Below are 22,213 nucleotides of genomic sequence, written 5' to 3' on the forward strand. Positions count from 1 at the left end.
ATAGTCCTTGTAGAAAACTGTGCATCTGTATAAACATAAGATTGGCATAACATTTCAAGAATTCGTGGGCATCCTGAAGCCCCAGAGGCTTTAGTGCTCAGACTATGAGCCCACACGTGGCTCCTGAACACCAGGTTAACAATCCCTCACTCAGAGAAAGCAGAGTACTCACGTTGTAGAGAGGAATAGTCTTCATCACCTTGTACTGCTTGGTGGGGTCCATTTTATACAGGTGGCGATCAGTGACAAAAATTGCTCGGTCTTCTACCTTACTAAATCGATTGACCTGTAAGAAAACCAACCAATCACTGTATTATCTCAGGAAGAACGAGTCACATTATCTGCCAGGAGAACATCGAGGGGCAGAGGTGGCTGACTGGAGACGCGTTCTGTAACGGGGGTTCCACGCACGGCCACTCGGCCGGATGCAACAGAGATCTAACAGGAGTAGCCGTTTCCAGATTTGCAGAATTTTACAATTAAACAGGGAAAACAAGAAAAATACAAATAGTGAAAAGACTGAAAACATGTAACCCAGACACTATAAATAAAAAGATAACCCACCAAGTAGAAAATTTTTACAAATCATATGTCTGATAAGGGACTTGTATGTAGAATGTATACAGAATATACATTGTATCTAGAATATATAACTCGATGATAAAAGGACAAAAGCGCAGTCAAAAATGGGTTAAGAATCTGAGTAAACATTTCTCCAGAGAAGACACACATGGCCGATGAACACGCGAACACACGCTCGTTACCACTGGACCCAGGGAGCTGCAAATCAGAACCACAGCGAGACACCACTTTGCATCCATTAGGATGACAATCACAAAAAAGATAGATAATAATACACGATGGCCAGGATGTAGAGAAATTGGAGCCCTATAGAATGATGCAGTCGCTTTGGAAAACAGTGGCAGTTCCTCAACCAGATAAACACAGCCACGTGACCCGGAAATTTCACTCCGGGGTACATACAATCACACAAAAACTTGTGCCTGAATGTTCACAGCAGCATTAACCATGGTAACTGAAAAAAGTAGAAACAACCCAAATGTCAGCCAATGAGTGGATAAGTAAAATGTGATCTATCCTTAGGATGGAATATAAATTGGCAATAAAAAATGAAGTACTGATACATGCTATCACATGTGTGAACCTTGTAAACATGTTAAGTAAAATAAGCCAGTCACACAAATTGTCTGGTGCCATTTATACGAAATGTCCAGTATAAGCCAGTCTACAGAAACAGAATGTAGATTAGTGGTTATGCAGGGCTGGGGGAGATGAGAGGTTTGGACACATGACAGCTAAGGAGTGTGGGATTTCTTTTCAGGTAGCAAAAATGTTCAAAATTGACTGTGGCAATGGAGACCCAACTAATTCCATTATAAAACCTATTAGAGTAAAAAATGATGACTGTTTTCTATGAACTGCTACTCCACAGTTGGAGAATAAATATATTTCATTCTTTTCCACCAATGAATGCATAACAGAATATATGTGGAATTAAGAATGGAATAAAAAAATAACATTGAAACCAACTGGCTTAAGTGGTTTGCTAATGCAAAACACTGGACACACCATCTCATTACTTGTTGTTTGGACAGAAAGATAGGAAAGAAGGCTGGGGGATGCTTCTACACGGCAAGACAATCAAGTTAGATCTGTCCTTTGTCTGCGTCTCCTCATGAAGTTGAGTTACTCTCTATGTCTCTATTAAAAGTGCCAATTTTTCACTTAATAATTGGAAAGCTTGAATAATTTCAAGGACAGTTGACTTGTAATTTTTAGACCATGGATGCTTGTTATAAAAATATACTTGTTAAAACAGTTTGTGTAGAACACTGTGTTTCATTATTTATTTATTAAAAAAATCCTCACCCAAAGATGTGTTTATTGATTTTACAGAGAAAGGAAGTTGGGGAGAGAGAGAGAGAGAGAAAGAAACATTGATGTGAGAAACATCAATCAGCTGCTTCCCAGCGAGCCACCTGGCCAGGGCAGAACACTGGGTTTTTAACTTACAGTTGAAGCTATGTTTGGCAAGAGGTTGGTTTTACTTACTTATCTTGTGATAATTAATCTAATGACTATAACCTCACTAATATAGGTCTAATTCAGTTGATATAAAAGATATGGATTGTTTTAAGCTGGAAGTATATCAAAAAAGCTGCTTTCCCTGTAAAATAGTTACAAATAAGTTAGCAAAATACTTATAAAAAAGACTGACAACTTCACTTTGCAACCAAGTAAAAATTTCACATAAAACAGTATGATTCCTTTTTTAATGAAGGTCCAGAAAATGCAAAACTCTGTGTGGTAAAGGAAACCAGAAGAGTGACTGCCTTTGGTGGGGGTGGGACTCGGCAGGGAAGGGGCATGAGGGGGCTTTCTGGGGTGATGGAAACGTTCTTTATCTTGATAGGGTTGTAATTTACAGGGTGTATGTACTACTCGAAACTCACTGTATACTTCTGATAATGTGTATTACCTGTATACAAATTACATACCTCGACACAAATACACAGACAGGACAAAAACAATGCAGAATCTCAAATATCCATGACAGATTTTTATTTATTGCCCTATTATTTCATGAACAGTAAGCTCCTTGAGGGTCGTGATCATACGGTACCTCTGACCTTGCACCTCACAGCCCCCAGTACAGACATGGGCAACCTACAAAGCATTTACTACACCATCCTCGCTGAGCAGCTGGTTTTGAGAGTACTTCAAATCCCACAGGATAATCTCAAGAACTCCTCTTCTCCACACGAGCCAGCCAGTGTTGAGACGGGGAACCGTCCGAAGGGAGACAGAGGAAGATGGCTGCAGCACACCGGGGAGGTTGTGTAATGTGGAGAAAAAGATCCCCCAATGGCAAATAAAAGCACAGTTGCTCAACAGCTCAAGTCCCCATTGCCCAGTTTGGCCCTGGAAAAACTTTATTTCTGCACTGAAGAAAAAGGAACTGTGGGCTTCTTGCTTTTTTATAGCTGAGGTTGCAAGCTCCTTGGTGAGTAAGCTATCGCTTTAATAAAAAAGCTCTCTAACGTTAGCATTACTATATAAGCGCATGGATTGTTGATTTGGAATTATTCATGCTCCTGGTTGGGATTGTTGAGATTTATTTGTATACCGGCTTTTCTCATAAAGCATCTTCTCCATGAGTTGATTTAACTTTTCTTTTCAGAGTTGAAGGTTCACGACCGGCCGTAGCTGCAAGGCTATGCGCACAGCAGGCCGACCGACCAGATGAACCGCCCTGAGCGAGGCTGCCCTGGAGAACGAGCCCCTCTGTATTTGCGACGCTCTACTCCTCGGCAACAGCTTATAAAAACTTTAGACTCACCATTTCATTGAGAAAAGTGTCTTCCTATCATCAGAAATCTATAAATGGGATTGAATTTATTTTCTCTACCTTTGTTAATCCAGCACATGACTCCTAGTAATTAAAAAAAAAATTATACTGGTAAACATTTCCTGGCACTAAGTAATTTGGTAAATGTTTCCTTCTCCCAAACATACCATGCGCAGTTCCAGGCACTTCCGAAGTTGCTGACAATATGCAAGGGAATGACATAAAGTCTTTGGTTACAGTGAGAATCTGACACTAGCAGATGGAGTCGAGACAGATAAGAAACTTGCAAGTGAAAATCGTTTCTTACAAATATAAAGAAAATAAAACTAGATAATCAGATTGGGAGAAAATGTACATGTGTGTGACTCTGTAGAGTGCTGCTTTATCAGGGAGTCAGAAAACGCTCACGTTTGCAGGTAAATCTTTTTTCTAAAAGAATTAGTGAAGAATGTTTTATAAATACGTAGTTAACTACTTGCCGATGAGCATGTTTCAGTGTTACAGGTTTGTGTAACATTTAAATCATGGCACTGAGCACTAAAAATTCCTGAGGAGCTACAAGGTCAGGTTTCTCAGTGATGAGAAGAAGGAGGAAAGCAAGACAGAACAGTAAAGAACTCGCCCAAACCCCTCAGCTAAGTGGAATAGAAGGCATAGTTGTGATACATAAAGTCCCCGTCCCTGCTTCCAAGATCTAACTTTCAAGATGCAAACTAAGTTAGAAATTAATTTGAAAATGTTGTTAGCATTGGTAGGGTATACGCCTAAGTACAGGTGTATATCAGGACAGGGAGGATGGGACACTGAAGGTATATTGTTATAGGTAGAATATAGCAAACTAAAATTCAAATTTTAGTGTGAATTTTATTCGGTCTTCTCCCTCTTGACTCATAGTTTTAGAAATCGGTCAGTTCTCTAAACATTTCCACATAACCAAAATGTATTTTTTGTCATGACAAACATGGCATCTGTAATTAAGAATAAAATAGACCTGACACGGTGAAATAATAACTACTCTTGGTAATAACTATTCACGTCGCATGGTAAGTTTTGGCCACAGAAGTGAACTGGCACTTGTCCGAAGACTTGAAATAAGTGATGGTGGAGCGTCTACATCAGCATTTTCTAAGTTGTTTACTGGCACAACTCTAACCTCACATGATACTTTGTGCAAGAAAGGGCTCCAAGTCACGCTGGCTTGAGGAACGATGCGAACCGCAGCCTTCCCTGGGATACTCATAACCCGCGGATACGTCAAAGGTTCTGAGAATGCTGCACTCAAAGAGCACGCTCCATGGTTTAGTTCAGCATTTCCCAAATACAATGAATTAGGGCCCCTTTCCGAAAACACATTCAGATTCAAAAGAACACTAGTCTGTGAAGCTCATGCGGGAGGACATTAGTCATCACTGGAACCCATTGTAGAATACGGAGAACAGAGAACATACAAGGTGGAAGCTGAATAATAAGCAAAAGTAGTGTTCCTCATCTTTTGTGAATTCATATTGAAAAATATGAGTATGTTGCAAAAATATGAAAAAACAGTATTTTTGCATAATTTCACAAGGTCATGCAAGAGTTGAAAACAATGGGCCACAGAGGTCAAGTGGAGAGTATTGTCCTTGCTATGACAGGTCCGTGAGTTAATCTGGAAACCAACAAAAACCTCAAAGCAGCAATTTTACTGAGACTGTTTAGAAATGCTACATTCCTTTTGTATGCAAAAATGTAATTTCTAAAGAGAACAGGTCATGAATCTTTACCTTCTGTTTTAGCAACTCAAATCATCCTTAAAACATGACCAAGTGAGCGGGAAGGACACCCTATAACAAAGTGAAAGCTCCAAGTCGCATAACTTAGCTAAACGAAATGGAAAGAAAAACTTTTCATGTACATATGTAAGTCTGTATATGAAATTTTAATTTTACTAAATTGAAATAATTAAGGCATAGGGGCACTAATTTTCTTCCATTTAAATTCATGAAGTAATGGAGAAACTGGATTACAGACTATTAGATAAGATCTCATCTTATTTCTTCTATTTCCTAAGCTAAAGAGAAAAAACAACAAAAACCCCTATCATCCTGCTTCTGCCCAAACACTTCTAATGATCTGTTTATAGGGTTAGTCAGCACCACAGGGGGCCAGAGAGGAAGCCTCCCCGGAGAGAGACCAGGGGAAAAGGCAGGAGTGAGAGCAGCTATTTGCAGAAGTCCCCTAGGTGCATGACCGTAGTTAACAGAAAGTGGCCGCTTCATAAAGAATGAAAGCATAAAGAAGAGGGCTTTACTGAAATGGTGTCAAGTTTACCTTGGTATGTCCTTGGGATGAAAAAGATTCTAAAGAGGACAAGATTCTAAAGTGGAGAAATATTATTTTGTACTGAACTTAAAATACAGGAGCATGACAAAGAATTTTTCAGTTTTTATCCAGCAGGACCCAGGGAGAGTCACGCTGTTAGACAGCAAACTGTCATCACTGGAAAGACGGAATCAGAGGCACCAGGCTTTTCCGCAGTGGAGGGTGATTGTCCAACTGTCTGTGATCAATTGTTTTGATTAATAATTTGATTTCCCAGGTATCTTGATTCTAAAAAGGAAGTACCCTAGATAGTAGAAATGAGGACTCACTAAAAGGGCTGAAATGGTCGATCCCTTTGTGGTTCTGTGAATCCGGTTAGCAGAAAGTCATTTCCTAATCGGCTAGATCAACTCAAGGTATACTTACAAACTAGTTTCTGAATTTGGGACTTCAGAATTAGACTCGGGACTTTGCGACCACTCGAGATACTGCCAGCAAGCTCTCCTGGACGACGTGTACCGTATTTTGCTGTGTATGATGTGCACCTACACTTTTGTGCGCATTACACACATGATTATTACACCCATGGTGTGTGATCATTATATCCATGTATAATGCACATCCTTATTGTTCCCTCAAAAATTTGGGCAAAAAAGTACACCTTACACATGGGAAAATAGGGTAATTCATTCTAAGTTTAAAACCGACTGCTTTCTATTTAGTTAAAAAGTTTATATTACATTGAATTGATGATCCCTCCCTTAGAATGTCTGAACACTAATAGTTATGTTTTTTTTGAACTACAAGAATAAAGTTTAATCTATTTTTTCTACTCCAGTATTTGGTCAGTCTGACTAAAGATTTGTCAATTTTGTTGATCTTTAAGCCAATTTTTGGATTTGTTGCTTTTTTTCCTATTATTTTTACATTCTTTGGGTTCATAGGCCAGTGCTCAATCCACTGAGCCACGCCAGCCAGGGCCATATTTTTACATTCTTTATCTTACTGATTTCTGCTCTAATCTTGATTATTTCCTTCTCCTGCTTGCTTTGGGTTAGTTTGCTTTTTTTTAAGACCAGTGTCGTAAAGTAGAAGATTACTGATATGAGGTCCTTCATCTTTTCTATCGCAGGCATTACATTTCCCTCTGAGACGGCTTTAGCTGCATCCCGTAAGTTTTGGCGTGTTGTGTCTTCTTTTCCAAGTGTTCTGGTTTTCCTGTGATTTCTTGCTTGTCCGTTGGTCATTCAGGAGGGTGCCATTTAATTCCCACCTAGTTTTGCATACCCTACGCTGCTTTCTGTTATTCGTTCCTAACTGCTCTCCACTACGGTCAGAGAGCTCGCTCTGTACGATTTCAACCCTTTTGCATTTATCGAGGCTTCTTTTATGACCTACCAATAGTGTCCCCTAAACTCTCACAAATACTAGTTGTTTCCAGCATTTTAAAGGTTGCCAAACTTATACTTGTAAAATAATATTTCATTATTTTGATATGACTAACACTGCATTTTTTGAAAATTTGAAACAAAATACCTCTAAAATCACCTAAACCTGGACCTTTGTTGTGAGGTAACTTTTTAATGTTTTCTTAATTCTGCTATTGCTGTATTTATATCAATTCTCTTCTGAGGTCATTCTAGGCAATATTTTTCTTAAATTCACCCATTCAATATTTTAAAATTTATTTGCATAGTTGTACAAAATGCCCTTATAATTTCCTCTCTCTCTACTTTTCTAAAGTATCTTAGGTTTTAAACAACCAGTTATGTCTCTTGCCTTCCACCTTCCAACCTGTACCTGTTCCCCGTCTCCAGGTAAATAATGAAGCACGTCCTGCTTCAGAAAAGCAAACATATGCATAGCATATAACCCTTTCCCCTCCCTTCCAAATCTCAGTATGTCCTTCTCTCTTTTCCAAACTATGTTCTTCCCCTATTTAAAATAGTAATAAAACACGTATAAAAAGTCCTCAATAACCATTTCATACAAGGCAGACCAGTATGTGCTATGAAAGATACACATGCTGTAAGATACAAATGCTTGACCTCAGGGAGGTCCCCCCTCCTGTGTTTAAAAGAACTGGATATCAAAACGATGCACTTCCCTTAAGAAGGCTTTACAGCCTATCTCTAAACTGCAGCCATCTCAGACGTTCCATCAACGCCTCCTCATGGACAGCTATAGCTCACTGACAACGGAGCTAAGTATGTACCCGTCATGTTTTAATGAAGTCATTTCTAAGGAACTTTAGCCTGAATCAGACTCTTCTTTCCAGAGATCTGGTTCAAGATCGCCTTACCTTACGGACATGACAGGAAAAGAGGACGTTCATGTACTTGTCCTTCCGTTTCAGTTCATTTGCAACGGGGACAAAAGTGCCTGAGGTCTGAGGTGTCTCTGGCTTCTGAAAGAAAAAGGAAACATGATAAAATGCCTGTGTTTAGCAGTGCGGATGGAAAGGTGAGCTTTTAGTATGCCGCTTTATTACTGTGCTTACGAAGTTCCCCACACGTACTTTTTATCTCCCCATCCCAGATGCTACACTACTAAAGAGTTGTTTTAACACCAAAGGTCCTAGAAACACTTTAAAGTAAGGAATGGGAGCGAGGATGAAATACACCTTTGGGAATAACTGATATAAAGGTGGTAGTTAAAAATAGTTGCTGAATTATGCAAAGGAAGGTTTAAATGGTCAAAGCCAGGTTCGAGAGTATACCTACTACAGACAGAAGGCAGAGCACCCTTTTTAAATTGGGGAAAACATCAAATATTGTATACTGAGAAGCAATAAATCTTTTTAGTATCACTCATAGAAATTTAGTTTCTGAAGGGTCAGTTGTCTAGAAATTCTTGGAGAAGAATTCTTTTCTTTGTTTGCTAAGGGAGCGGAGCGATTCTACTTGGCTCTTCTGGACTTACCGAAGCAAGGTAGTTGCCCTCCCAGGCCCTCTGGAGCCCAAGGTCAGCCCTTTGACCCTTCAACATTTCCATGGCCGCAACCTTTGCCCTGACCTGGGGCAGGTCTGATGCAGGTATGCTCTTGATGAGCTGAGATGCTCTCCATCTATAAATAAACAAACAGAATGTAGTAGACTTCAGAAACACAATACCATTCATTCTCAAGAACAAGAATCTGCCATTAAGTAGAATTAGACCAAACTACTTGCATGCTACCCTAAAAAAGTAAAATGCCTCCAAAATATATACAGCACTTGTTAAAATACACAGTTTTATGTGATCAGAGATACTTGTGAAACTTGCTTTGCTGTGTGTGTGATTTGAACACAACTAGAACTTAGTGAGTGTGCATTCCCGATACACAGCTAGGGCACAGCTACTTTGGATTCACTCGACACGTGTTTGTAGGCATCACAGTGGTGGACAAAAAGACGAAGGTCCTTTCTGCTAGGCGCTTCTACTCTGGAGTGGAGAGAGACGATAGACAAGGCAACAGTATGTACAAGGGGGAGACCCCAAAGCCCGGGAATTTATTTAGAGACCATTGTGTACTTATTCTCATATGTTTAAACTTCAGTTACCTTCAAAGTACTCTCCATTTGATGCAATACACCTATTGAGATTTTTTTTTCCACTGCTCAAAACAATTTCTGAACTCATGGATTTTGATGCCTTTTAGGGCTTCTGCCTTTTTCTTGTTTCACTTCTTCCATATCAGCAAAATGTTTCCCTGTGAGGACTTACTTCGTTGGGGAAACAAACATAATGTCGTTAAGGGAGAGACTGGGTAAATAGGGAGAGTGGGTCATTGGGGTGATGCTGTTTTTGGTCAAAAACTGCTGAACGTGCAGCGCAGTGCGGGCAGGTGCGTTCGGAATCACCCGTCGTGAAATGGGCGAATGCACCGAAAGGATCTTCACAAACAATTTGCTGAAGCCAAATGCAGCCTCTCCACAGGCTGGTGCAGTGATACAGATGGGATCCTAGAACACTCACCTAGCGGGGGAAGCCTGTACTACAAGGGGCTCATCCTCCAGAAGATAATTCCATTTTGGGGAGGGTCTCCCCTCATATGATGGCATTAGTGCTACAGAAGAAAACAAGGCAAGGAAAGGAGGCTGGGTGTGCAGCAGGGGGAAGGAACAGGGAGCTGGGTTATTTACAAAGGGTGGTCTGGGAGGCACCGCTGATGAGGATACCTGAGCAGAGAACTACAGGAAGCGGAGGAGCCAGATGTGTGGCTACTTGAGCAAGGGTCTCCCAGGAAGAGAAAACTGAGTGCAAAGGCTGTAAAGTGTGAGCTTACTTGGTGTGTTAGAGAACCAGCCAGGAGTCCTGTGTCGATAGCACAGGAACAGCGAGGAGGAGGGAGGGAGAAACAGGAGGGGAGGTCAGAGGGAGAGCCAGGGCCAGTACCCCCACCCAACCCCCCGCCTACCCCAGGCAGGCAGGCCGTTATCAGGACTCTGGCTTTTACTCTGAATAGGATGAGAAGCCATTGGAAGTTTCTGAACAAAAAAGGGATAAAACCTGACCCCTGCTTTATAAGATCATTCTGATTGCCGTATGAAGAAAGGATGAAGGGAACTGGGCTAGGAACAGGATGACCAGTTAGGAGGCTATTTCCGTAATGCACGCTGTAGAGGATGGCTTGGATCCGGGGTCAAGGCAGAGAAAGGTACTGGTTCTGGATATGTTCTGAAGGAAGCGCCAATGGGACTCACTGATGGATTAGATGTGGGGGCAAGAGAGCAAGAGAACAAGAGGATTTAGAAATGACTCCAAGGTTTTTCTGTCTAAGCAATTAAAAGCGTAAGTTAAAAATAAGCTTCCTGATTGGGAAAACCAAGTACAAGGACTTTGATGCTCTTGGCAGCAGCCTAGTCCTGCGTGATACTCAGGCCGTCTTTTCCGCCCCAGGAGCTTGATGCAGGGAGGCTGGAAGCGAACTGAGAATTGCCCTACATCAGATGAAATAATCAAGGCCAGTGGCTCTCAAACTGTTTCCGTGGAACACCAGAACGAGATTCAGCTGAAACCAAAGAGTGGTGGTCTTCTCCCCACTTACATGTGCAAAATGTTAGAGAGCCTGGTTTCATCTAAGGTCTTCCTGAGGTGTATTCTTGTTTCAAGATGGCGGCTTGAGCCTAAATGTTTTTTCTGACTCTCTCAAATTTCCACCAAAATAACCGAATAAATAAAAAAAAGGGAAAAATCTAAACCACCACCAGAAAATGGGAGTGCTGTCAATAGACTGGAGGGTGTGAAGACTTACTGAAGAGAGGAAGCAGATGGGACTGAGCTGATGGAGGAGCAGCTCCATGCTGAGCAATCCACTCAGCAGAAGGAGATGGGCCCTTCTCCAAGGTGGCCCCAGGAATCCTTGAGCCTGAAGCAGCAGGGGCTGGGAGCAAGGGCAGGAGGTGAGGGATTGCAAGGTGACAGCTGTGCCAGTTCCCTGAACACAGAATTGCTGGCCGTGGTGAGATGGGCACAGCTGCCATGGCAGAGAGGGTCAGAGATGGTAGGTTGCCAAAACTACCACCATGGAAAAAGTGAAGGCTCAACACAACAGTGAAATCCTCTTCTCTACCTTCTCTAGCCAACCAACACTCCAGTGGGACAGACTGTCCTAAGACCACTCCCAAAGAGGCTGGAAGAGTGACAGGTGGAGAGCAGTTTGTGGTCAAATGCAAGGACCCTAGGGACAGGCAGGCCCCACAATCCTATGTAGCATGTTAGGCAACTGCCCCAATTAGACCTTGAGCCCCAAATTTCATTCTCAGTGGGGAGAGGTCCTTGCTCTGCCTGTCAGTCTGTTTTCAGGCTGTGTGCCTGGTCAGCCTGTGCCTTCTTCACTGCCCACAGTGGCCCAGGGTAAGGTCCATACCTAACTACTGACTCCAAAGGCATACCTGGGAATCCAGAACCTGACCTACACAACCACGAAACAGCCACACCAGCTGCTTATCCTATCAAACAAACCTCCACCAAAAGATATGTGTAACCAACAGCAACAGCTGCAGACACAGAAACGGCCAGCCTGGACAATGAGAAAGAGGGGACAAGGCTGGGCACGACCTGGACTCCCAGGTGTCCAGAAGGACGGGCTGCTCCGAGGAGCAGGGCAAGCGTGAACACCATCAGGCACACACTGAGATCTAGGAAAAGACAAGCCCACAGTCGCAGTGGAGCCTGGTAGCACAGGCCTCTCAGTAGTCCACAGACCGAGACACTCAAGGGCACCTTAGACAGAATGCAGGGACTAGGTTAGGGGTTGGTCAACTAGAGCCTGTGCCAAATTTGGCCCATGGCCTGGTTTTGTGTTCTCAAGCTAAGAATAGTTTTTACATGTTTAACCAAACCAAACCGAGGTAAAATATGTGACAAAGACAACATGTAGCCCACGAAGCCTAAACAATTTACTATCTGGCTCTTTACAGGACAAGTTTGCCTTTGGACCAGAACAACACAATTAGCAAGATTCATTCAGAGAGTGTGTGTGTGTGTGTGGCCAACAAACAGAGCAGACATATTATTTTCAAGATGCTCATTGACTATAAGCCCTAGGATGGCTGGAAGCGTCTTTGGCATCCTGACTGTGGCCATACAGCTGGAACCTCGGTCAGTGCCTGTGGTACAGCAGGTGTTAGTATATATTTCCCGAATGAATTAAGTTTTTATAAAAATTAATCATTCTTGCCATCTATAAAGCCTCAAAATCTAAAGAAAACCATACAGGCCACAGTACAACATAATCAAAATCAGTAATTCTTTGCATCCATTAAAAATATTACAAAGATCTTTATTTACTGTCAAGGATGGGTCTTCAAGACTTATTTTTTTAATCTTACCCAAGGACCTTTTTTTCATTGCTTTTTAGAGAGCAAGGAAGGGAGAAAAAAAAGAAAAGGAGAGAGAGAGAAACATTGATCAGCTACCTCCTGGACAAACCCCAACCGGGGAACAAACCTACAACATTTCGGTGTACAGGACGACGCTCCAACCAAGTGAGCCACACTGGCCGGAACTTCAAGACTGATAATTTTAAGTCAAGTCCTATAGCCAGATACAATGCTTGTGTAGCAAAAGAGCGGGAAAAAGCCCAAAGAATATGCGACTCTGCATGCATACACACTTACAGGAAGAGCACATATTTCTCAAGTGCTTATTATGTGTCAGGCACTATCTGAAATGTTTTCTATACATATTCGCTCATAGTCCTTTCAACACCCTATGAGCAGGCACTATTACTAAAGCCCTTTTAAAGATGAGGAAACTGAGGCACAGAGAGGTTAACTAATTTGCCCAAGGTTGCACAGCTAGTCAGTGGCAGAGCTAGAATATGAACCCAGGCTCCAGGGTTTGTGTTCCTCACCACTATACCATGCTGTCTGTTATGAGTGTGTTTGTAAATGCACGGACGAGGGTTTGCAAGGATACAAACTAATTGTTAATGAGTGGTTATTTCCGGAGAAAGAAATAAAGTGGGGAGAGACAAGTGGAGGTGTGAAGGGTTTCAACTTTATATCCTATATATTTTTACATCATGCCATTTAAAAAATGAGGATGTATTCATGTATCACTTAATTACTTTTTAAATTATGTCAAAAATGCAGGTTGTAGATAATACAACTTATGAAAAAAAATTTGCCTGTGCATTAAAAAGGCTGCCAATGTGCCAATGTACAACTAACATTTACAGTATCATACCTGAGAACTGAGGTGTTTTGCTCTCAATAATTCTGTACTGTTTGATTTTCTTTCATATGCAATCACTTCTTTCTCCAAAAAAAAAAGCAAATGAGATACATAGTCAACACTAAAGAGTTTTCTTCCCATGCATTTTTCTTTATCTTCTGACATTTGCCACCAATTTGCATGCAGTGTTCTCTGTGGGACACCATGCCACCAAATGACACACTCGAGGACCATTAGCTTAGTTTACATGACTGGATAGCTGCCTCCAAGACACAGCCAAATATATCTGGGTGCACACAAGCAACAAATAATTTCAAAAAATGCGGAGAAAGGATCTATAAATAACTACTCAGATTCAGGGCAGTGTATAAAAGAATGAAGATCTGATAGAAAGGTATCCAATTTTACATGGGTGCATGCTTATTTATTTATTTATTTATTTATAGACAAAGGGAGGGAGAAAGAGAGGGAGAGAAACATCAGTGTGTGGTTGCCTCTTGCATCGCCCCCCCTCCCCAACTGGGGACCTGGCCTGCAACCCAGGCATGTGCCCTAACTTGGAATTGAATGAGAGACCCTTTGGTTTGCAGGCAGGTGCTCAATCCACTGAGCCACACCAGCCAGGTCTCCCTTGCATTTTAATATCATTGGGGAGGCTTTAAAAAGGACCTCTGTTTGGGCCCCATTCCCAGCCCCATGAGACAGCACTTTCTGGAGGGGCCGCTTGGGCAGTGTCATGAATTATAAATTCCTCGTGAATTTAAGGCACGGCCGGATAGACAGCCATGCTCTGACGGGATTAACAGAAATTCCAGATTGAGTTCTGTGTGGTGATTTTAACAGTTGTTGCTATGAGAAGAAAGTAGAGTCTGCACTCCCATAACATCTAAAGTATGGCTCGACGCAGAGGTGGTGGTATACTGCTCTCTTGCTTCAGGAAAAATGAATGGGCAGGTCCATTATTTTGAGAGGGAAAGAGACGCCCTTTGAAAGCTAAAGTTCCCAAACTGAAGACATAAGGTAAAAGAAAACGTTTCAACAGCAAACAACTGAGCCAGTATCATGGTGCAAGAATTGTGATTTTATATTACACACTAAGTATGCCGCCAGAGATGCACGCGGCACACACTAATACTTTCTTACCTATTAAAAATCGCTTGTAGAAGCTCCTCGAAACGGCGAAGAACTTTAGGGGGGGTCGGCCACTTCACGTGCTTGCCGTAGTCCTTCATAGTCTTGGCGCCGTGGAAACGTCTGGCCACCTCACGGATGTATGACTTCACTTTGTAGTGCCGGTAGTATCTGACAATTGTCAGAGCTGCCTTGGTCCTCTTGTACCGCATGCGGGCCAGGGTGCCCCGCCACACCTGCACAGCAGAGGGAAGAAAAAGAAAACGTTGCTGGCTGTCCGAAGAGTAGATAACTTTTAAAAGCACAGAGGCTCCTCTACTTATAAATTCATCTGGGGAACTTGCAGGTGCCACCAAAATCAGCCAGAGCCAAGGCATGTCCATTCTGTCTGCCACCAACAGATGGCGCTGGGAGCCAGGTCCGTGGTTTTGGTTCTGCTGTCTACACTGGAGTGTGGGCTGAGTTTGAGGCAGAATCCTATTTCCACTTTACGGTCATGAAAAGAAGAAAGCCAAACTACAAATATCTTCAGAAAAATATTTTAAGAATGTTGAAAGGAAACAAGTTGAGTCAGAACCCAAACCCATGAACATCTGTGGTTCTCTTACGAAACCTAGCTTTACATAGATTATATACATTGGCTACTAGCGTAATGTCATGTTGGATTTCCAGACTGATTTATACACCTCCTGGGCCGCCCCTCTCCCAGGTGCTATGTAAACTCCCAAGAATTTAGGTGTATTCCTTGGGAAAGGGTAAAACAGATGACGAGTACCGTGTGAATCTTCGTTAAAATCTTTTCGGTCTCAGAAATCAATCAGACAATACATAAATGTCTCAATGCCAGCTTTAGCCAAGCATGGGGAAGTCGGAGATACTTATATATTTTTCAGGATCCTCTGTCCAGGTTCCCATACTTCTCAGTCTCCCAGGGAAAAAGAAATGTGGTGTAATCTTCATCACCAGCTCTTCCCCTATACATGCTGTCCGCCACCAACCTGACTCTTTCTTCCACAGTACTTCCAATATAAACCTTTCCCTCCTTTATTCCTTTCTAAAAAAATTATTTATTGATTTGAGAGAAAAAGAGATAGAGGGAGGGAGGAAGAGGGAGAGGAGGGGGGGAGAGAGAAAGAAACACTGATTTGTTGTTCCACTTATTCATTAGGCGACTCTTGCATGTGTCCTGACTGGGGACTGAACCAGCAACCATGGGGTATCGGGACAGTGCTCTAACCAAGTGAGCTACACAGCCAGGGCCCTTTCTTGTCCCTTCTGCTACCATAGTCTCCAACACCCCAAACTACTCTGCGTTCTTTGATGATAAACTCCTTGCACACACCGCCATCACGTTCCCGTTATTCACTGCTGCTTCTTAAATGACCATTCCAATTCCTACACTGACGGTTTTACTTCCCTGCCTGTCTCTGGCCTCTTAAGACCAGGATTTGCAACCTCTAGCTCAAAGTCTACCCTATGGGTTCTCCAGACTCCTTCAGGTTCCTTTTGTTCCTTCTTAAATCCCCGACTGTGCCCACCAGTTTCTCTCAGGAAAACGCATGCAGTGCCTCTGTTATCCAGTCATCTTAGGTGTCTTCATGCAGACTCCTAAACTGGCACCGTGTACTTGTCATGTTCTCCTTTTCCAGCCTGCTGCCCAATACAGATAGATTTGTTTGCATACCACGTGTGGGGGTCACCGGGGGCCCCAAAGAGGAGCTAATGGGTCAAGAAAAAACATGGCATGGAAGGGAAACACGACATAGAAGCAACCTGTGACAGGAACCTAGAGCTCACACGTAAACAGAACATGCAGACAGCGGGGGGATGAAAACTGGTCACTGCAGGTGGCAGCAGTATGGGAATCCTTTTCATCAAAATGGCTCTCTTCTTTGTAGCCAAAACCATCCTGCAGATGGCTTTCTGATGCCTCCGCCCAAGTGCTAAAATAAAGGTCCCTTCTTTAGCATCTTGAAAAGACCAAAAGAATACAATTACAGGGTGGAAGTCTGTGATTCAGTTTCTCAAAGAAAACACATTTTTAAAGTTTCATGCTGTTTGTGGCCCCCCTTTTTTTAAGAGGAAGGAAATTAAGACTCCCTGGAGTTACTTTTATATAGGAAACCAATCTTTAATTTTCAAGAAGTGTTTTGCAGAGCTTTTTATTAAAATGTTTTTGTTAGATTCTTTAGTAATTTGGAAAAAAACATTTTATAAGTAAGTGCTTTTTAAGGTGTAGGGTTGTTTTTTTTTTGACAGCCTTTAAAATTTCATCTGTGTTCTTGGTTTATTTAGGTTTTGTCTAGTTGAAAAATCAAATAGCAAAAAATTTCTATAAAAAGATAGCAGCTCTTCCCCTTCTCTATCTACCCCCTCCTCCCCACCTCCCAGTCCAGTTCCATTCCACGCAAACTGTTTCGGTTGCTTCTTCTGTATTTACCAATGATACACATACTGTTATTTCTTGGCTGATCCTTTTGACACCATCCAAATGACAGAATTTGGTGACTCAGCTCTCTCTTGCCATCCTCTAACCTCTTCTTTATCATCTCAATAATAATTACATTTAAAATTTTACAGTTGACAGCATTTGTATTATTACACATTAACTATGTTATATGTTGCATAAATAATTTACATAATATATATACTGTTGGGAACCGCCCTGCCTGGTTTCAGAAGCTGTAACCCCCCATGGCTAAGGCTGAGTAAAAAGACCTTGGGATCATAAGCCAGTAAGGAGGCAAAAGTTATCATCCTGGCAGGGGTGCAGCCTCTGCCCCCTTTACTTCACCCTGCTTGGCCCCTGGAGGATGGCTGGATAGTCAATGACGGGTAAGATTCCTCAAGGGAGGAACAACCTAAGACAGGCACAGTCATGAAGAGGCACCAGGGAAGGACTTAGGGGACTATAGAAAAGGGGTAATGGACCTCCACCCCTTGGCTTTATCACAGCCCAAGACTTCATTCTATCCGTAAGAAGTCTCCTAATCTCTTGGCTGCCTTACTTCCCCCACCTGACTTAAGCTTAAAACAATGCCAGAGGCAGGCATGGCCCTGTGCTGGAAAGGGTGGTTCCCCTGGGCTATGAGGCCTAAGAAAGAATGCATACAATCCTGTGAAACCTGCTTTGCTAAGAATACCCTCAATTTAAATGATAAGGGTCCCAGAATAAATTGAGTTTGTTTCCCAAAGTTTTACGGCCCTTTGGTGTCACTCTATCTGACCCTGACTCAGAATAAGCCCTCACAGTTCTTTGAATGTTATCTATTCCTTGATCACTACTGCCTGACAATGACTGATGAGATTTACATATATGTCTTGTATTCCTATGCAACTAAACCCAATAAAGGCCCACTGAGAAAGAGGCTTAAGGCCTTTCTCCTCTGAGAGACTGGCCAGCCTTTCCTCCCCAAGCAGATCATGTCTTGGTAGACTTATTCTCATTCGCTTTGTCCAGCAAAGCTCCCCCACAATATACTATATTTCATATTACAGATTAATTTGATTCACCCATGTGCTTGCTAAGGAGTATAATATGACTACCCTTTCATTGCTTTGTCAAGTAAATTTGCTTTTACTTACAGTTAACAGCTGTCTCATTTTAAAAGTCTGCTTTATTTTCTATATACCTACCGTTAATTTTTGCCAAATGCTCTAACAGACCCGTCAAATGATCAGCAATGATTTTTCCAATTGTCGAGCACATCGATTGAATCTTTTCTTTGACATTCTTTGTGTTCTTACGCTCTTCGGGCCCACTGCACCGTGCCTGTCCTGGGACTTTCAAAGCAACTCTTCCGTGTCAGATCCCTGATTCTTGAGCTTATGTGTTTCTTTTTTTCTTGGTTCTCCTCCTTCCAGCAGCTTCCAAGAAAGGGTGCATGGCCAGTAAACTTCTCTTTAATTTGAGGGTACAGAGGAGTTGCCTGAATCATTGTCTGTTTCTTGGGGTGTGAGAGCCGAGTAGATGGGAATAGGGTCTGGATGCAGACTGCCTGCGTTCCAGTTCTGGCCCCACCTTTACCAGCTGGGTAAACTTGGGCAAGCTTCTTAACCCCTCTGCGCCTTAGTTTTCTTATCTGTAACCATGGGGATGAGAATGATGCTTATCTTGGAGGTCGTGAGGATTATCGGAGTTGGTACACATGAAACACTTGAAATAGTGCCTGGTGGGTAACTGGAACTCAGTATGCATTGGTTGTTATGACTATTTGAAATCTTTGTCTTTAGGAGCCTGTGGCCCTTCCCCCTTTTTTGTATGTGCAGATTTTTTTGCCTTAGTCACATGTCGGTGTGACCTGGAAACTCTTAATGAGTGTGAGTCATTCCTTGTCAGCATTCCATTTATTCCAAATAGTGTATCACTGGGTATTATTTTATTCTTCCACTGATCATGTGGACTGGATGTTCATGATTGATATGCCTCATTCAGTCTTTCAGCTGCTCAAGCGGTGTGGAGACACGGCTGGGGCCTTGAGTAGCTTTGGGTCATTGAGTTCCTTGCTTAATGCAAACAAAATAAATGCACCAGAGGTGTGCTTCGCTGCCTGGAGCATACCATAGGCTTCTGATTAGGTCGGGTACAGGTATTCTGTTTTCCATGTCTTGTGAGCTTTTCCTTGGTTTGGCCATAATAATTATTCCTAGCCATGCTTCCTGTATCCCTTGCCCATGTACTGATGTACCAGAGGCAGGAAAGATGTAAACTTCTGGACTCTTCTTGTCTATGGGAAGACATCTTCTTGATGGAAGAAAGGGTCTCCAGTGAAGGTATGGGTTATTTCAAGCTTTCCCTCTGGGTTATTTTTACACTTAAAATCAGAATCTTGAAAAGAAGTGACACTTTTCAGAATTCCCTCCTGCACTTCTCCATGTTCCAATCTCTTTGAAGAACGCTGTGATTTTTTGTTTAGCACCTTCTTTCAAGTTGGCCCAATTTTGCTTTTTCTGGATGACACCTCTCAAAGTTTATGGTGTGAAGTTGAGATCTCTTTTTGGTTTCAGGGTTGATGATATGTTTTTTATTATTTTTACAGGTTTGTTAATTTCAGCAAATTTGGGGGAAAGGAATTTTGTGAACCTGCAGTTTTATTGTCAACTTTACCTGAAGTCCCTCAGGCTTTATTTTTTTTAAACATCAGGAAAAAAAACAGAACTGGGAAACTACAGAGGAGAATGATTTTATGCAAAAAATAATTCAGGTGTTTTTCCTTATAAACTTTTTTGGTATAAACAGATATGTTTCCATAAAAAATTGTGTCAATGTGTGTGGGAAGGTTGTTGATTTTTCCACCAAGGGTCTGCAGGTTGGAATTGAAGGTATAAGACAGATTTTTCCATTTCCCTCTTGTTTAAAACAGACTAAACTGTTGGGTTTTCCAAGAGTCATACAAAGCTTACCTCTGTACAGCACTCTGTCTGATGATGGAGTGTCAAAAAGCAGATTATAGCCAATAAGTGAATGCTTAATATTTGTTTGCATTTGCTTAGAGAGATTCAGCAAAAAACAGGGAGCCAAAGGGGGGCCTCATTAATCAATATTCACACTGGAAGTGGGACCATCCAGACATTATACGCTTTAGGATACGGTGCAAGGGAGGGGGGGTGAAAGGAGTGCAATGGGACCTGGGAGGGGACGTTAAGCAGAAGATGTAAGGTGGACAGCAGCGTGACAAAGGGGAGGGCCAGCAAGTCACTTCTCAGGGAGAAAACACGACAGATGCCAACAGGCTGACGCAGCGGGAACAACTGGGGTCTAAAGAGAGAGAGAACACGAGGGCAGCAGCACACGCATCGCTGCCACTGAGTTTTGGATCCAATTCCTCTCTTCAGTACTCTGACCCTCCACAGCCAGTTCTCAGCACAGCCACCAAGTGATCCTTGTAAGACCCACTTCAGACCCTGTCCCTGCTCTGCTTAAAGCTCTGCCGTGGCCCTCCCTTTCCCTCAGAGTGAAGGTCAAAGTCCCTCCCTGGCCTCCAAAGCCCACACAACCTGGTACCATCATGTCCGTCGCCTCTCGCTGTCCTCTCTCTTCACTCCAGCCACACTGGGCCCCTGCTACACCCTGCACAGCCTGGGCACCCTCTTGTCTCAGGGCCTTGTGCTAGTTTTCCTTCTGGAATGATCTTCCCCCAGATATCACCTGGCAAACTCCTTCCCCTCTCCGAGTCTTTGCTCAGTTGTCACCTTCCCAATGAGACCGGCCCTGACCATCTGACTTAAAACTTCACTTTGTCTCTACCCTCTCCTCCTGGTTCTCTCCATTCTCCTTATCACATTCTATTTTTAATTGCTTCCAGCACGCAACACACCTTCCAACATACCATGTAATTTACATAGCATCGTATTGTGCTCTCCCCGCCCTGGATTCTAAGCTCTACAAGGCTACGGTTCTTCATCTCTTTTGCTTACTGATCAATCTCCACTGCCTGAACAATGCCAAGGACAGAGTAATCACTCAATAGTATTTGCTGAATAAAGGAATGCTTTCAACTCCATCTCCCAAGCCTGAGAGTGAATCTTTCATTTTGGTTATTATGTTCTCCGTTTTTAAGAGCTCATTCTTAACCTCCATGTATTCCTTATAAAAACACTTTTTCTCTTATTTTGCAAAAGCAACACCTCATCCTTCCTCTCTGAGTATAGGAACCATGATTTTACTTTACATGCTGCTCCCTGCACTGTATGTTACCTCTGAATCCCCCCTCTTCCATTTGTCTTGGTCTTGGCCTTTTGAGTGAGAGGCCTTTCTCAAATGTCTGGAATCCTTGGCCATCCATGTGCTGAAGAGTGAAATGCCACTTGGAAGCTCTGTGTATCTGCTTTATGAATAGTTGACTTTGTTACAGGGTAATCAGGTGGGGACCAACCACCTGTGGAGAATCCCAGAATGCCCATTTCTTAATTAAAGTGTTTTCTCTTTGCTGCTAGAATTCTGAGTGGAGGAGGATGGGAGCAGCCTACGGTATCTTGACTTTCATTAATTTCCTTGGTTTCAATATGGTATCTGGCCCTCTTCTCCACCGCGCCTGGTGTCCTCAAGCCCAGAGTTTCTCTGGTTCAATTTCCTCAGAGCAAACTTCTTGTCGTATATCAGAACGAGACTGAGTTAGTCACTGGGATTTGTGAGGCTGCGTCCCTCACCTCCCGTTGGTCTTTATACAGATATTCACCCAACCTGCTTCTTCAGCTCTACTCCTCACCCCTACCTGCAGAGGTACCTGGCCCCTCCCACTCCTGAATCTTTCTGGAGCCCCATGCTTGGGTGAGCTTGCTTGTCTGCCTTCTCTGCAGGCACTTAGATTTCAGCTTTCTCTACCTGCTTGGGGGAAGTAACTACATGTCCACTTATTTCCAAAATTATGTAGATGCCTCTTGTCTGCTGTTGTTTCCATGGTTCTTGTTATTTGTCCTTGTGGGTTTCTCCAATTTCTCCTTGTGGGGTTCGCCACAACCCTGTGGATTTTTACCCCTTAGTGCTCACTCTGGGGCTTTGAAGGGGAGCGGATACATATACAATCTGTCATGTTTAACCAGAGGTTTTATCGTGACGTCTTAATTCTGCCGTGTTTGCCTCCGGTGCACACTTCCTCAGTGGTCGGGCGTGTCAAGGCAACAGCTGGCAGCCATTAAAGCACACGCTACACTTTCGCAGGCGATGCAGGATTCTAGGTTACACTCTACTAGGAAGTAGGTCAATCACGTATCTTCAGTTTAGTCTCGGAAATAAACACAGACCAGCTT

The 22,213-nt window shown here is 42.7% G+C and overlaps 1 protein-coding gene across 2 annotated transcripts in view; it reads right to left on the bottom strand.

Annotated features, from left to right (window-relative positions):
• The window catches only part of MYO1D (myosin ID), a 310,477-nt gene that overhangs the window by 126,736 nt on the left and 161,528 nt on the right, over positions 1-22,213 (bottom strand). For both annotated transcript variants that reach the window (XM_053911384.1, XM_024564798.4), the window contains exons 17-20: positions 14,477-14,700; positions 8,594-8,738; positions 7,974-8,078; positions 173-286 (exon numbers count right to left, since the gene is read on the bottom strand). In XM_053911384.1, the coding sequence (XP_053767359.1) occupies positions 173-286; positions 7,974-8,078; positions 8,594-8,738; positions 14,477-14,700 (588 nt within the window). The remainder of the gene's footprint in view (positions 1-172; positions 287-7,973; positions 8,079-8,593; positions 8,739-14,476; positions 14,701-22,213) is intronic.

This window comes from Desmodus rotundus, chromosome 9, assembly GCF_022682495.2.
Source record: "Desmodus rotundus isolate HL8 chromosome 9, HLdesRot8A.1, whole genome shotgun sequence".
NCBI classification, from domain to species: Eukaryota; Metazoa; Chordata; class Mammalia; order Chiroptera; family Phyllostomidae; genus Desmodus; species Desmodus rotundus.